This window comes from Canis lupus, chromosome 7, assembly GCF_011100685.1.
Source record: "Canis lupus familiaris isolate Mischka breed German Shepherd chromosome 7, alternate assembly UU_Cfam_GSD_1.0, whole genome shotgun sequence".
Taxonomy (NCBI): domain Eukaryota; kingdom Metazoa; phylum Chordata; class Mammalia; order Carnivora; family Canidae; genus Canis; species Canis lupus.
In genome coordinates this window covers 30,598,418-30,613,073 of record NC_049228.1, presented here as the reverse complement: position 1 = coordinate 30,613,073, position 14,656 = coordinate 30,598,418, and the positions used below count along the sequence as shown (strand labels likewise).

Genomic DNA, 14,656 nt, shown 5'->3' with positions numbered 1-14,656 from the left:
GAATGTGAACCTTCCCAAACTCCTAAGATTTTCTTTAAAAATGCGTTAACAAGGATTTAAGCTGACATGTACCATTAGAGAATCCCTAATGAGGTACCTCCTGCCATTCACTTTCCCTTATTTATTTATGAGATAATGTTTATTGTGAAAGATCCCCAGAGCCCTGAAAAAGTTCAGCCTGTGTGATGTGGCATTCCACAGTTTCTTATCATTCATGACTTCCTGGGTTTTCTTTGGTTGTATTAGTAGGGAAACTAAATATGGGGAACTAAGGAATGAAAGGAATGAGTTGAGCCAAGACTACAAGCCTGGATGTGGATCTGTAATTTTTGGAATACATTCAGCAAAGGTTTGCCTTGTTGCTATTACAAAGGCTTAGCTTGCTCCTTTAAACATCCCAGAGGAGGAGTGATAGCAGGGGAAAAACACAGAGCAGCAAAAGGATAAATGAGCATTATAGGCAGAGTCCCATTCAGCAGATAGTGTGATTGCAAAGTGGGGCAAAGAAGTTGCACTACACAGTTTCTGTACTTACCCTTAAGTAGGTTCATCAACTTCTAAGAAACAGTGTCAGGGATAAGAAATAGTCTCAAGATCTGTGATCATTTTGATACTCATTGTTCTGTTGTGTTTTGTTTTATCTGCTGCTTCACCTTGCCATCACTTGCATTTCTATATTTTTTTCCCATTTATTTTAATTTTTTTTTCTGTTTACATTTGTTCTCCAAATTGCCAACTCATCAGCTGCAGTACATCAGAGAGTGTGTCACCGGTTAAGCAGGCTCCACGGAAGTCCCCCTCCGACACAGAGGGTCTAGTAAAGAGCCTGCCTTCTGGATCCCATCAGGTAACGGCTGATTGCAGTTCTGCCCACCGTACTGTGCTCTGCAGTTTGGTGGTCTGTCACTTTCCTGGTCAGGAAAGAATACTGACCCCTGAGACAGAAAAGAGAGATAACAAGAGGGGAAATTAGAGCTGGCCTAGGAGGACCACAAGAAAATATGGGAGAAGAATCTGACTTGAGGAAAGGTTTCCACCAAAGCAACACTAACAGATGATTTACTAATAATTTGGCTCCTCTAGGCCAATTGAAATTAGGAAATGGCCCCTCAGATGTAAGATGAATTGCTTAAAGAAATAGATCTGGTGAACTAGATTCTGTTTTGAGGTGCTCTATAAGATAAGGAATTAGGAAAAGGTTGATATTCTTGGTATTGAAAATAAATTATTTTGTATGAGTTCTTTAGAAGAAATTGAAAGTAAACATTTATCTGAATAACTGGTAGGCTTGATGAACAAGGCATTGATTTCTACTTCTTTTAGAAAGTACAGAAGAGAAATATCTTTTATTTGGAACTTAGCATAGAATCTAGCATGGTGGTTAGTACTGTGTTTTGACTATGCTCTTGTGACTATAATTGCGGCATGGCAAAAATTCCATAGCTTAGTACCAATTCTGTCCTTCTGGGGTAGAAAGCAATCTAAGGAATTTGGCCAATTACAGGTTTTCCCTGAGGTGTTTTGGAGGTCAGATGGATTTAAAAGGAAATAAAGAAAAGAATAACAGTGTTCTGTGGAAGTAGTACTCAGTCTTATTCCATAACTGTTAATATGTAGTGAGGACCATGAGGCATTGTGATATTAAATCACTAAAAGCATACGCCGAGCGAATCACAGCATTAGGGCTAGAACTCAAGTTCTAGAACATTCTCTGTTAATATCATAGCGTCCGGGCTTGTGACTAATTCCTAGTCTATCTGTCTCTTTTGGATAACGGTATAACGCAGATACCTCACTTCACTAATTTGGATTGCAGATGGGAATAGGGTTAAGAATAAAGGTTTGAGAGTTAGGCATAACATTGGAAAAAGGCTTAGAAGATTTTTCTTCTACTTTTGAAGTGCTATGGGAGTTGCTCACCTGTTGAAAACAAACTAGAAAGAAAAACAACAACAACAATGGTTTCTGATATTGGAAAGCAGGTTGTGTGGTACTGTAATCCCTGAGAGAAGGGACACAAATAAGAGGAGTCCTGTGATTGTCTGAGTTTACTGCCTTGAGGCAGTTTCCAAGCTGCAGTGCTAGGAGGGGAAGCACAAACAAACTCAGTTGTTTGAGGAATTGAGGAAGAGAAGTCAGTATTTGGGGAGGCCAAGGTTTCTAGGATTTATGAGACAAAGTTCCAGAGAAGAAGAAACTACACAGAAAAAAAAGAGATATGGAATGGCCAGGCTCCTTTGAGCCTTTTCTGAGTAGATAGAGATTTTTGGATGTATGAGAGAAAACACCTAAAACCAGAGAAAGAACCATCTGAAAAGCAGTAAGTTATATGATATCATGCAGGGCTGGGAATTGTTTGTGTTCCTAAAGGCCAGAGTGCCTCTTAATACATAGAATATTGGTTGCAGTCCTCCAAATGGTCATGCCCAGTAGTACCGGAATATAGTAGTATTACTATAATAGTAGTACCAGGCTAATGTAGCACCAGAATATGGATACTGTGGACCTGCCATAACAAAGCTTAAAAGGAGGCCTTTAAAGAATCAAACTAAACTGAAAGTATTTTAGCTGCATGCCAGTACAAAATCCAACACTCTTTACAAGAATACAACAAAATCCAGCACCTAACAGTGTAAAATTTTACGATGTCTCACACCAATCAAAAATTACCACACATATGGAGAAGCAGGAAAAAAAATATGACCAGGAGAAAAGCCAATCAATAGAAACAAACCCAGAAATGACAGAACAATAGAATTCATAGAACCAGGACTTTTAAACAAGTATGAAAATCTTATAACTAATCTTAATGATGTAAAGGAAACCTTGACATAATGAGAGAAATATAAAAAAAAGACAAAATGGAAAAAACAAACAAACAAACCACCTTGGATGGCATAGACTATACAGAAGAAAAGATCCATAAGCTTGAAGACACAGCAATAGGAACTATCCAGAATAAAGCATGAAGAGGAGGGCAACTAGAGAAAATAGGCAATATCTGGAAAGAGAAGGGAATAAGAAAAAAAAAAAATAGCCAGAGGCTTTCCATTCTTGGAAACTAATTTTTCTGATATTATCTTAATGTTTCCAAACAACTTTATTTTATTACTACTTCTGGATACTTCAGTTTTAGATATTAACTACCGACTCCATACTATGGAGAATGAAAATGTACATTTCTTTTTCTCCTGGCCTTTCTTCCCACACACGGTTTGTACACATACATATACACAAGCCTCCTCCCAATGAGATTGTATCACTGTATTTAAATATGTTTCAGTATTATGTGTACCTATTTTTTTCCATCATTGTACCACATATATTTGCTTCCTTTTATAATTTTTTTGTTTTTCATGGAGCCAATATTTGCCTTGTTTTTTATTTGCATAGTCTTCTAAGCCTGTATTTATATTCTTTCTCAAAACTCTCCACTTAAACACCTCTGCGCACATGGAAACACATGACGTGTTTTGTTGGTTTCTTTTTTTTTTTTTTGGAGACACACCTGTTAGGATCTTCTGCATTTGTTGTGCTTTAGGCTGCTGTATAGCAGTCATCTTGGGCCTTCTCGCCCAACAAATGTTATTTACTCATCTCTTATTTAGACTCAGTTCTTCACCTTTTTTAGTTTATTCCCATATTATGGTAGATATATCCTCCATAATTTTTTTTTCCTCCATAATTTCTTGAGAGAGAAGGCACAGGAGATAAAAATTCTGAGGCTTTGGTTGATAAGCAAAATGATCCCAACGATGTCCACATCCTAATCCCTGGAACCTGTGAGATATATTGCTTGACCTTTCCCAAGGGATTCTGCAGCTCTGGTAAAGGATCCGAGATGGGGAAATTCTCCTGGATTATCCATGCAGGCCTCGTATAATCACAAGGGTCCTCATAAGAAGGAGGCAGGAGGGTCAGGGCCAGCGATTGAAGATGTTATCCTGCCAGGCCTTGAAGACAGAGGAAGGAATCTTCAGCCAAGGAATACAGGCAGCTTCCATAAGCTGAGAAAAGGAAGCGGACTCTCCTCAGAGCCCCCAGAAGTAACACAGCCCTGCTGGTGCTTGAGGTCCTCCTGAGGGTCCTTCTGACCTCCCCAAATGTAAGAGAACCTGTTTGGTTTTAGCACGTCTAAAGTTGTTTTTATTCTCCTTCCTTAAACGTGATGGATAACTCCGTTGGGTAGGATTCCAGGTTAGAAATTGTTCTTCAGTATTTTGAGGCATTGTTGATGTTTCTAGCTTCCATTGTGAAGAAGCGAAGAGGTTGCTCTCTTCTCATTCCTGCTTCTTTGTGTGGTACCCACTTTAAGCCCCTTCTCAGAATCTTTTTTTTTTTTTTAAGATTTTATTTATTTATTCATGATAGACATAGAGAGAAAGAGAGGCAGAGACAGAAGCAGGCTCCATGCCGGGAGCCCGACGCGGGACTCGATCCTGGGACTCCAAAGGCAGGCAAACCTCTGAGCCACCCAGAGATCCCCTCAGAATCTTTTTTTATCCCTTGTATTCTAAAATTTCATAAAATTGTGGGTCCTTTTCATTCATTGTGTTTGCTATTCCGTGTGCCCTTTCAATCTGAAAAGTATGTTCCTCAGTTTTAGGATGTTTTCTCCCATTATGCTTTAGAGATTTTCCTCCTCCTATTTTCTATTCTCTCCTTTGGAAATCCCAATAGGAATTGGACCATCTCCTAGATCAGTCCTTTAGTTTTCTTATTTTTTCTGTTTTGCAGTTTTTGTCCTGCTTTCTATTAATTAATTAATTAAATAATTAATTTACTCATTCATTCATTCATTCATTCATTCATTCATTCATTCATTCATTTATGGGAGACACAGAGAGCGAGAGAGGCAGAGACACAGGCAGAGGGAGAAGCAGGCTCCATGCAGGGAGCCTGATGTGGGACTCCATCCCGGGTCTCCAGGATCAGGCGCTGGGCTGAAGGCAGTGCTAAACTGCCGAGCCACCTTGGTTGCCCTTTGTCCTGCTTTCTAGAAAATTTCTGTAACATTATTTTCCAACTTTAATGGAATATTAAGTTTCTATTATCTTTTTTAAAATTTTCGAAAGCTATTTCTTATTCCCTAATTATAACATCTTGTACTTGTTTTTATGAATGCATTGTGTTCTCTCAGCATATCATTTATGTTTTATGTAATTTTTAAAAATTTTATTTATGGGGATCCCTGGCTGGCTCAGCGGTTTAGCACCTACCTTTGGCCAGGGGCATGATCCTGGAGTCCTGGGATTGAGTCCCACATCGGGCTCCCTGCATGGAGCCTGCTTCTTCCTCTGCCTGTGTCTCTGCCTCTCTCTCTCTCTCTCATGAATAAAATCATAAAAAAAAAATAAAAAGAATTACCTTTTTCTCATAATTTCTGTCTTATGTTAGAAGCTTTACTCAAATACCCAATGATCTTTGGTTATCTATTGATACTTAAGTCACTCAAATCTGATCAGAAGCTCTTTCTGCAGAGAAGAGCTTCCTGGGTGGGTAGTGGGCTTCACTGTATAAAGCACTGACTGTCATCCATTTGGAGACTTAGAAAGTATCCATTGCTGAGAGTCTTTTTCTCTTGGGTTAGTCAATTTCTCTGGAAAGAAATCCCTGCTTCGGAGCTGAGTAGAGGAAGGAGAGAGATGAGGGTTCACTGTTTAATAAGCAGACTTGCTCACCTCGTTTTCAGGGCTGTGCCCTCCCCCCCCCCGCCCGCCCCCTTGTCTGCTGTCCCTGAGTCAGAGACTGGCTCACTTCCTGTGAGTAAACCCCAGGGTTCTGCCCAGGCCAGACTTCGAACCCAATGGCATTTTCTAGAGGTTGGTAAGAAATAATCCAACCGTTGTATCTATCCGTATTCACATTTTTCAGCATTTGCAGGATAATACCAGATTAGCTTTGAGAGTAAAACTGGGTTCCTCACAGTTGATTCTTAGGTGATTTCCTCTGTGCTCAGGGCAGACCCCTGGAGGCCTCTTCAGCCCCCATCACATCAGGGTTTCTGCCTAGGTGGCCTATACCCAAGTATACTTTGTCTGACTCAGGTTTTTTTTTATCAAATCATACTGTACCTTTTATTTTACAGTTGTACATCTTCAAACTAGTTTCTGCCTTACATGTTTCTGGAACTTCTAAATCCCTTGCCAGTTAACCCAAGGCTTGGAAGTAGACTATGTGATTGCCTAGCCAATCGGTCTTCTAGCTTTTGTTTTATTTAGATTTGCATTTACAGGTCATGTCCACTTACAACAGGGAATGCTATCCTAAGGTTAAAACAGTTGCTTCATTTACTCCATAAAATTCCTAAGTGCTGTAGAGCATTAGCAGGGGGTCCTAGTGTGTGCTTTAAAAAAAATGTATTTATTCAATTTATATAGAGTGTGATCAGGGGGAGGGGCAGGGGAATGAAGCTCAAGCCACACTCCCCGCTGGTGCAGAGCCCAGCCTTATGACCCATGATCATGACCTGAGCCGGAATCAAATGTGATGCTCAACTTAGTGAACTACCGAGGTGCCCCTAGTGTGTGCTTTTATTCACCATCACCCACCACCTTCAGTTTATGTATCAGGGATGCCTCTCTTTCCAGGCCCCGGAGTATTTGATGGGAGTTCAGAATCCTTATGATATACTCTTTCTTCAGTTTGTTCAAACTGAGGCTGCAAAGTTTTTCACGGTTTAGGAAAAACGTACTTGACCTGATATGTTCCATCTTATTATGGAATTTATGAGATTAATTATAAGTTGGATGCAACGAAACAGAACAGTTCTTTTAAGAATCTAATCAGGGCAGCCCAGGTGGCTCAGTGGTTTGGCGCTGCCTTCAGCCCAGGGTGTGATCCCGGAGTCCTGGGATCGAGTCCTGTGTCAGATTCCCTGCATGGAGCCTGCTTCTCCCTCTGCCTGTGTCTCTGCCTCTCTCTGTCTCTCTCTCTCTGTGTCTCTCTTGAATAAATAAATAAATAAAATCTTTTTAAAAATCTAATCATTCCTCTGGATATTCTGTTTCGATCACTTCCACATACACGTGGGTGTTTACTGTACATGCAGTGTAGACCAGACTCAGAAAGTGCGAGGATAATTAGCACCTGGACTCTGCGCTCAAGAACCTTAGAGTCTCCTGGGTGGTTAAGATCATTTTTAGGCTTTTCCCAGGTGTGGAGAATTTTTTTTTAATACCCTAATGAACAGGTTTTTTGGTGTTTTTTGAATACCCTCACAAACAGCCTTGAGAAAATCTTCATATTCAGTTGAACTCCAGGGTAGTGACGTGTTACAAACTAGCACTGACTCTGGGGTCCAGACAATGGTATTAACTTGGGGAGAATTACTTGACATCAGCATCTGTTCCTCCTCTGAAATGAAATGTTGGGGCAAGTTGATCTCATTTTTTTTTTCTATTTTTAATTATAAGGGCTCGTGGCACACTGTGCTTTATAAGGACAGGTATAGGTGGTTGCTGCCCATGCTAGCAATCAGATCGGTGAAGCGGGGATGTGGATGGGAATATTTGCAAACTATCCCTTGGTACTTTCTTCCAGGAGTTCTATTGTGACGCGTTCCCTGATCAGCAAAACCTTCCATCTTCTACCCTCAGGCATCATCTGAGAATCTTTTTCTTTTTTAAAGATTTTATTTATTTATTCATGAGAGACAGAGAGAGAGAGAGACAGAGACACAGGCAGAGGGAGAAGCAGGTTCCACGCAGGGAGCCCGACGTGGGACTTGATCCTGGGTCTCCAGGATCATACCCCGGGCTGAAGGCGGCGCTAAACTGCTGAGCCCCCCCGGGCTGCCCTCATCTGAGAATCTAATTGCATTAGTAATTACTACTTGGATAAATAAATAACTCCAGGAGAGAACTTAACAGGAGTGTGCTAAGAAGGAAATTTATAGAAGATGAACCATAACACCGAAACAGGACATTAAGTTTTCTGTATTATTTTCTGTCTTTGGTCACTATTTTTGTTACCATTGATAGACTTGGTGACAGAAGGCTTGAGTAAAAGTAGCTTTAACAGACAGTCAGGTTTATTAACTCACAAGAGGTCCCAAAGCAAGGTACTTCTGTGTTCTTGAGTTCACTGGCCCAACAGCGTTAAACCATTTTACAAATGGTTTCTTCAAATCAGGATCCAAACATGTTCTTTCCACCATATTCTTTCATCTTCTGTATTTTGTCTTTGTTCTTGAGCTCCCTGCAGCCTCCAGATGGCTGCCGTGGTTTCAGGCAACACCCGAGAAGAGGCAGCCAGGAGAAGAGCTGACTCTCCTCCCATGCAGTTTTAATTATGGAGGAAAATCTTGGCCAGAAGCCCCCCCAGCAAACTTCTCTGAGTCCCCACTGGGAGCAGATCACATGCTTATGACTCTTCCAGTCCCATCTGCAAGGGGACGGGAAATATGATTGGCTTCCCCGCCCCAGGGTGGGGGGGAGGCAAGGAAGGGTGGGATCGTTTATCTGAGCAAAGGGATGGTGACCACTGAACCCAAATTAAGGTTCTTCCAGCAAGTGGAACTGGAAGGTTGGTTTGGGAAGGTTGTTAGGTAGGCACTACTTAAAGTGTTCCAGCATTAGGGATGAGAAGTAAAACTCTTTGTCAAGTTTAGTTTAACATAATTTTTTTGCGTGTGGGTATCTTTCCTGAATCCTTTTCTGGAAATGGTTAATGTTTTGTATGCACAAGGCAGGTATTGGTAGGGGGCGGGGCGGGGGGCAGTGATAGAGTGGACTAGTTACACACCTTTCGGCTGAGTCACAAAGACCCAGTAATGTTTGAAGAAGTATGCAGGCGCATCGCTTCCTCTGGTTCTCACAGCGGCCGGATGAGGTTCTTTTATCCCGTTTTACACATGAAGAAACTGAAGCTTAGTTAGATTGAGTCACTTGTTCAAGGTTACTAGTTAGTGGCAGAGCTGGTGTTAGACCTGGATCTGTCTGGCTCAAAGGCAGGTGCTTATTTTCTCCTGCCCGTCCATTTCTTTTCAAGTCCGTTTTGATAATTGGTTTCATGTATCTCAGAGTCCTAAAAGGTAACTAACTGTGTTTCACACCTATTTTTAGCAGTGGCATAAATACTAAATACTGAAAAGGGTGTTTCATGAACAGTCAGTGAGCATGTGGTAAAAGCAGATGTTCTTTCTTGGTGGTAGTGGTGCTAGAGGATCAGGTGTGATTGAGATTAGGAAGGACCGCAGAGACTACAGAAAGGGGAAGCGGGACATAGCACAGTAGCTTCTGCGTAATTAATACATGCTAACTGGCACTAAAAGAAGAGACCTGGGTCAAGCAATTTGTTTCTTGAAACATTTTCAGTAGTTAAAGACAGTCTGTGTAGTGAACAGTTGGGTAAAAATGTATCCAGAATAATTTTTCATTTGATTGCTGTAATTCTTTGGAAAAGCACCCCAACCCCACCCTGCAAAAACAAGTGGAAGGTGGTGGAGATGCGTGCCAAGATGTACAGTAAAAACATCTAGATGCTGTTCATGTATTGTTTTAATTCTCAAATATCTGAAAGTGCCTGCCTTGGTAGTGGCAGAGTCATTTCCATGTTGCTCTTCGTTTCCAGGATCCTCCATGTTCCATAGAGACCCAGAATACTTTCAGGTCCCAATAAGGTTCAGAACCCGGCTTCAAAGAGCTGTTGGAGATTGAACTAGATCTATCAGCAGATGCCTGATCTGGACCCACATCCCAGAATTCCTTTGGTCCATTACATCATCCACGCCTTCTCCAGCACCTACCGGGTCTGCCCACTACTGCTCTAGGCACTTAACTAACAAAGTCCCTGATCTTAGGACCCCATTGTAAGAGGGAAAGGGACTGAGGGCATTGGACAGTGGTAAGCAATTTGGGGAAAAAGAAAAATCCATCAGCAGGAGGGAATTCCTTTTATCTTTCAGTGTTTTCCCAGTTGCCTTCAACAAACTGTTATGTGTTCTTGCCATGAAAGACAACACCATCTCACATGAGAGATTTTACTGATATTTTAACATTTACTGATAACCTATTCTGTGTTCTTTTTCATTTTTGCTTTCTCTGTTCTCTTTCTTTTCCACTCACCTAGTGTATCTGTTACCTATTGCTGTGTAACAAACCACCCCAAAACATAATGACCTAAAACAACCACCATTTATTTGGCTCCCAGTTCTTTAGGTCGTTTGGGCAGATCATCTGGTCAGGAGCAGTTCAGCAGATCTCTGCTGGCCCACCCACATCCCTACAGTTGGCTGGACTGTCTACAGTGGTCTCAATCACAGCTGTTGATGGGCAGGCTGTTGGCCTGAGAGACAGCCCTTGAGTATTACTTTTTTTTTATTTTAAAGATTTTATTCATTCATGAGAGACACAGAGAAAGGCAGAGACATAGGCAAAGGGAGAAGCAGGCCCCCCGCAAGGAGCCCGATGCAGGATTCAATCCTGGATCTCAGGATCACGCCCTAAGCTGAAGGCAGACGTTCAACCGCTGAGCCACCCAGATGTCCCTGAGTATTACCTTGTAACTCCACTTTGGGTGCTCCCTGTACAGTGCTGACAGCTGGTGTGTCCCTCCTGGAGAAGTTGGAGTGCCTGCACATCTGCAGGATGACCCTCTAGGGGATGCAGGTTGTGGGGCTCCTGGGTGGGAATAAGATGTTTAGTTGAAACTACAGGCTTCTCGCTACTGAATTTAGGATTCCAAAGTTGAAAGCTTAAGCACAATATTTGACTTCTCAAGGAGAGTTTCCTGGATTGGGAGAAAGGTTGACTTGGGGTTATACTGAACTTGTACAATCAGGGCTATTGTGTTATTGTTGTTTATAACTTTAGAATCCCTGGGTTGGAAGGTACTTTAGGGGTCATGAAGTGCAAACATCCCTCTGGTATTTGAAACTCTTGCTGCTGTTCACACCTCCTCCCCCAGGAGTCTGAGAACTTGCTGTGTCCCCAGGCAGCCCACCTTCCCTGGCTGCTCTGGCTGGGGCCCTGGAACCCCCTTCCTCACTGCTGAGGCCAGGGGGCAGACCTCTTCTATGCTAGTCCATTTAGATTTTTCTTTATATCGCTTCAGGTCATGGCTTTTGGGTTTTCATTTTAAAACAGGAAAACCAGTTACCTGATCTTAGATATCAAAGAAGCGATACTTGTATTGGTTATGATAGGATCAGACTAAAAGAATTACACTCTAAGTAGTACATGGGAGGATATATCTGAAATGTTTTTAAGCGCCTATTTGTACAAAGTGACCCGTTCAAATTGATCATATCTTTTGAGTGACACCCAACATGCTGGTTTCTTACGTGCATCATTCTGAGGCTCACGATTTCAGTGGGTCTCAGGCTGGTAGAAGTGTACATCTTAGTCCTTAAAACTCTGATCCCAGTTACAAGGGTTGAGGAATTCTGTGGCAGGTCAGGTATGAAGATAAGGGTAATTTCCTGAGGAGGAATTTTCTATGTATAGAAATTCCCAGCTACAGAAGTAGACAGTAATGTAACATACCTCCTTGTACCAGCTTTCACAATCACAAGAACATTGTGTTCAATGTTGTGAACACCGTTGTTTTGAAGTCAGTCCTGGACATAGCGTTCATAAGAGGTCTTCTTGAAGACATTCAAAAGAAGGAACTCATTACTCTGGAACCCTAATGTTACCACTTTAATGATTGCTTCTGCACCTGCCCCTGAAGGGACCACCGATTTCCCCAAACCTCTAATTGTCCTTCTCTTCTCCAGGGCCCAGTCATATATGCGCAGTTAGACCACTCTGGTGGACATCACAGTGACAAGATTAACAAGTCAGAGTCTGTGGTGTATGCGGACATCCGGAAAAATTAAGAGAAGACCCAGAACATATCCTAAGCAAGAAACTAATCAAACAGGACGCTTGTGCAGAGAATGTAACCCATAGCCACATGTGGCCTTGGAGACCTGGGCAAGGACAAGCACATGTTTATTCATGGATGGAGAAAAAGATGTGTATAAAGGATATGTATAAATATTCTATTTAATCTGATATGGGGAGCCAATGTTGCATGATGAGAAGATGGTATGATTCTACATATATAAATTGTCTTGCTGTTTTGTACTTTCTTTCAAGGTTGTTTACAGTTGGGAAAAGTCAGAAACATTCTTGTCACTGTCATTTAGATGTGGTTTGCCTTAATGGAGACGGTAGCAGATCTTTAGTATTCCAGTAGACATGGCCCTTTTATCTAAGGGCTTAACCAGTCTTAGCATTTATCGTGGTTGGAGAGTGGAGACACAGATGGAAGTGTGTCCAGGGCGGCCTCTAACCCAGTGTCAGCACCACCTATTTGGCTGTAGGTTTTAGAAAGCCTCCATTAGCTGTGCCGCTTGAACCCAGTTTGAGAAGTTTTTGTGAGTGGTTTTTTTTCCTCTAAAATACAGGGCGGGTTTTTTGCTTTTATAATGTTGTGAGACCGACGTTAATGTTAAACCATTTGTCTTATCAGTTTGTGGATTCGTCCTAGCAAGACCAGCAAAGGATAAATGCCAAGGTCACGTCTTTCTAGGTACTTTTTAGATCAATACCATATACATAATTGAAGTAGGAATCCCAGCCTTGCTTGAGTACTGTACCATTTGGGGAGTAAAAGGTACCCTTACAGTCTTTGCCTAAGACCTTCCTGCTTGAAATAAGGGTCCCCATACAGCCAAAGGAGAGGAGTTTTATTTCCTTTTAAGTAGGCACAAATGGGATAATTACAAAGCCAGCCTGTAGCGTCTCAGAGCCCTCTCTAGAGAGTCCTCTTTATAGAGGGTTCCGTGGTGATTCTGGCAAGAAGCATTAGTCATGGCTCTGTAATAGCTTCAGGGCGCCTCAAAGGTTAAGGATAGTCTAGGGTTTTTTGTTGTTGTCTTGTTTTTTTTTTTAATCAGCAGGGAGGGTTATTAGCACTTCTACTTTGTCTTACTGTTTTGGAGTTTTGGATAGGGTTCTTTTGATTTTATTTCCCTTTTTTGTTTTTACCTTTTTTTTTCCCTTCACTTTTTCCCATTGTGTCGAATTGGTAGACAACGAGAGGAGGAAAAGTTTGGATATTCCTTCCAAGAGTTCATTTTCTTCCACTGACTACCCTCCTTACCCCATCTCAAGCTTAGGAGTTTTTATCTTTTACTGGGAGTGAAAAACATGGTGAAGGTCACCAAACATTTATATGGTCATTACCCCCTTTCTGGATGACTTGGTTGTAACAGAATTTTTTTTCCGCTTAAGAGGACGTGAAAGCCCCCGGTAGGGGTAGGGCGAGGGCGAGGACGCTGACCTGCTGGTCGCAGAGCACACCCGGTGGTGCTCGCCTTCCTCCCGGGGGGGGGGGGCTGAGGCGGGACTCCCCGGGCGCCCCCCACCCCGAAGGGCGCGCAGGTGAAGGTGTGCACGCGGGGGCAAAACAGCCAGGGCGCGTGCGCCTCGGAACCGGCCTCCCGTCCGTCCGTCCGTCCAGCTGTCCGTCCGTCCACGCGGACTTTTATTTCCCGAGGAGCCCTTGGTGGTGGCGGCTCCGCTGCCCCCCAGCTCGCGGGGGTCGGGGCGGGGTCCGGGCCCGGCTGCCCGGAGGAGGCAAGCAGGGCCGCCAGGCCGAGCTCAGGCCCCGCGCCCGCGGGGGCGCCCAGGGCTCCCCGAGACCTTGCAGCCAAGCGGCGGCTCTGCCCTGCCCCCCAGGACTCCAGCGCCCGCTCCGAGCAGCGCAGGCGCCTCTGCGGGGAGGGGCGGTGACCGGGTCGCGCTGTCCTTGCTGCGCCTCCGCCTCCGCCTCGCGCGGCCGCCCGAGCCCGAGTGCGTCCCTTTATAGGTGTCACGTTAACTGACAGGCACTTTTTACCGAGAAAAGGGGCGTCCTTTCCCCGGGTCCCCGACCACAGCACGCGGCCCTAATGCCTCCCGATTGGCCTCCCTCGCCCGGGCCTGCAGCCCGGCCCCGCCCAGCGCGCCCTCGGGCGCCCCCTGCCGGCTCGCCCCGCCCCGCCCCCAGCCGGGCACCTGGCGGCAGGACCTCCTGGCTGCGGTCGCGCAGCTGGGGCGGAGCGCCCGGGGTCGGGGCCTTTTCCTGGCCTCCTCTGGGCTTTTTGGTCCCTTCTGTCGCCTCGTCCCAGTGTTCCCCTGCCTGGCCACGGATGACAACAGTGGGGTCTGCTTTCCGGGTGGCGGAACGGCCCTCTCCCTAATCGTTGGCAGAATGAGACCTCTTAAAATTGTGTGTGATAAGGGGCCACCTAGAAGGAATTTCTTAGAGGTGAAAATCCCAAACCACCTGTAGGTTTTCAGTGGAAATGTATCCAGCTAGGGAAAAAACCATCAAGTTCATTATTAGTTTTTTGTTTTTTCTTCTTCAAAATTGTTGTACTTTTGTGAATGTTTTAATACATCTTTTTCAATTACTGAGTTGTGTTGTATGCTCATTTTTAACCAAGTAGAAAAAGAGATAAAAGTGTTTTCATTCATCCCACTCGGGTGGCACTGTCCTCCTCATTCTTCAGAAACACCACGCATTGCCGGCTTCAGGCCCTTTGCACCTGCCATCCCCTCTGCCCAGAGCACGCAGTGGGCACCTGTTAAGTCTCTGCTCAGAGGTCCCTCTCTGAGAGAGACCTGCCATATATAAAAGAGCAACCTCACCCCCTCCACTGGCTCTCCCAAGCCCCCTTAAT

The 14,656-nt window shown here is 43.8% G+C and overlaps 1 protein-coding gene across 1 annotated transcript in view; it reads left to right on the top strand.

The window, feature by feature from the left end:
• Positions 1-14,390, top strand: part of MPZL1 (myelin protein zero like 1) — a 71,204-nt gene extending 56,814 nt beyond the window's left edge. Inside the window, exons 6-7 of the mRNA XM_038541800.1 lie at positions 745-847; positions 11,720-14,390. Of these exons, the coding sequence (XP_038397728.1) occupies positions 745-847; positions 11,720-11,821 (205 nt within the window). The 3' untranslated portion in view covers positions 11,822-14,390. The remainder of the gene's footprint in view (positions 1-744; positions 848-11,719) is intronic.
• Positions 14,391-14,656: the final 266 nt, after the last annotated feature.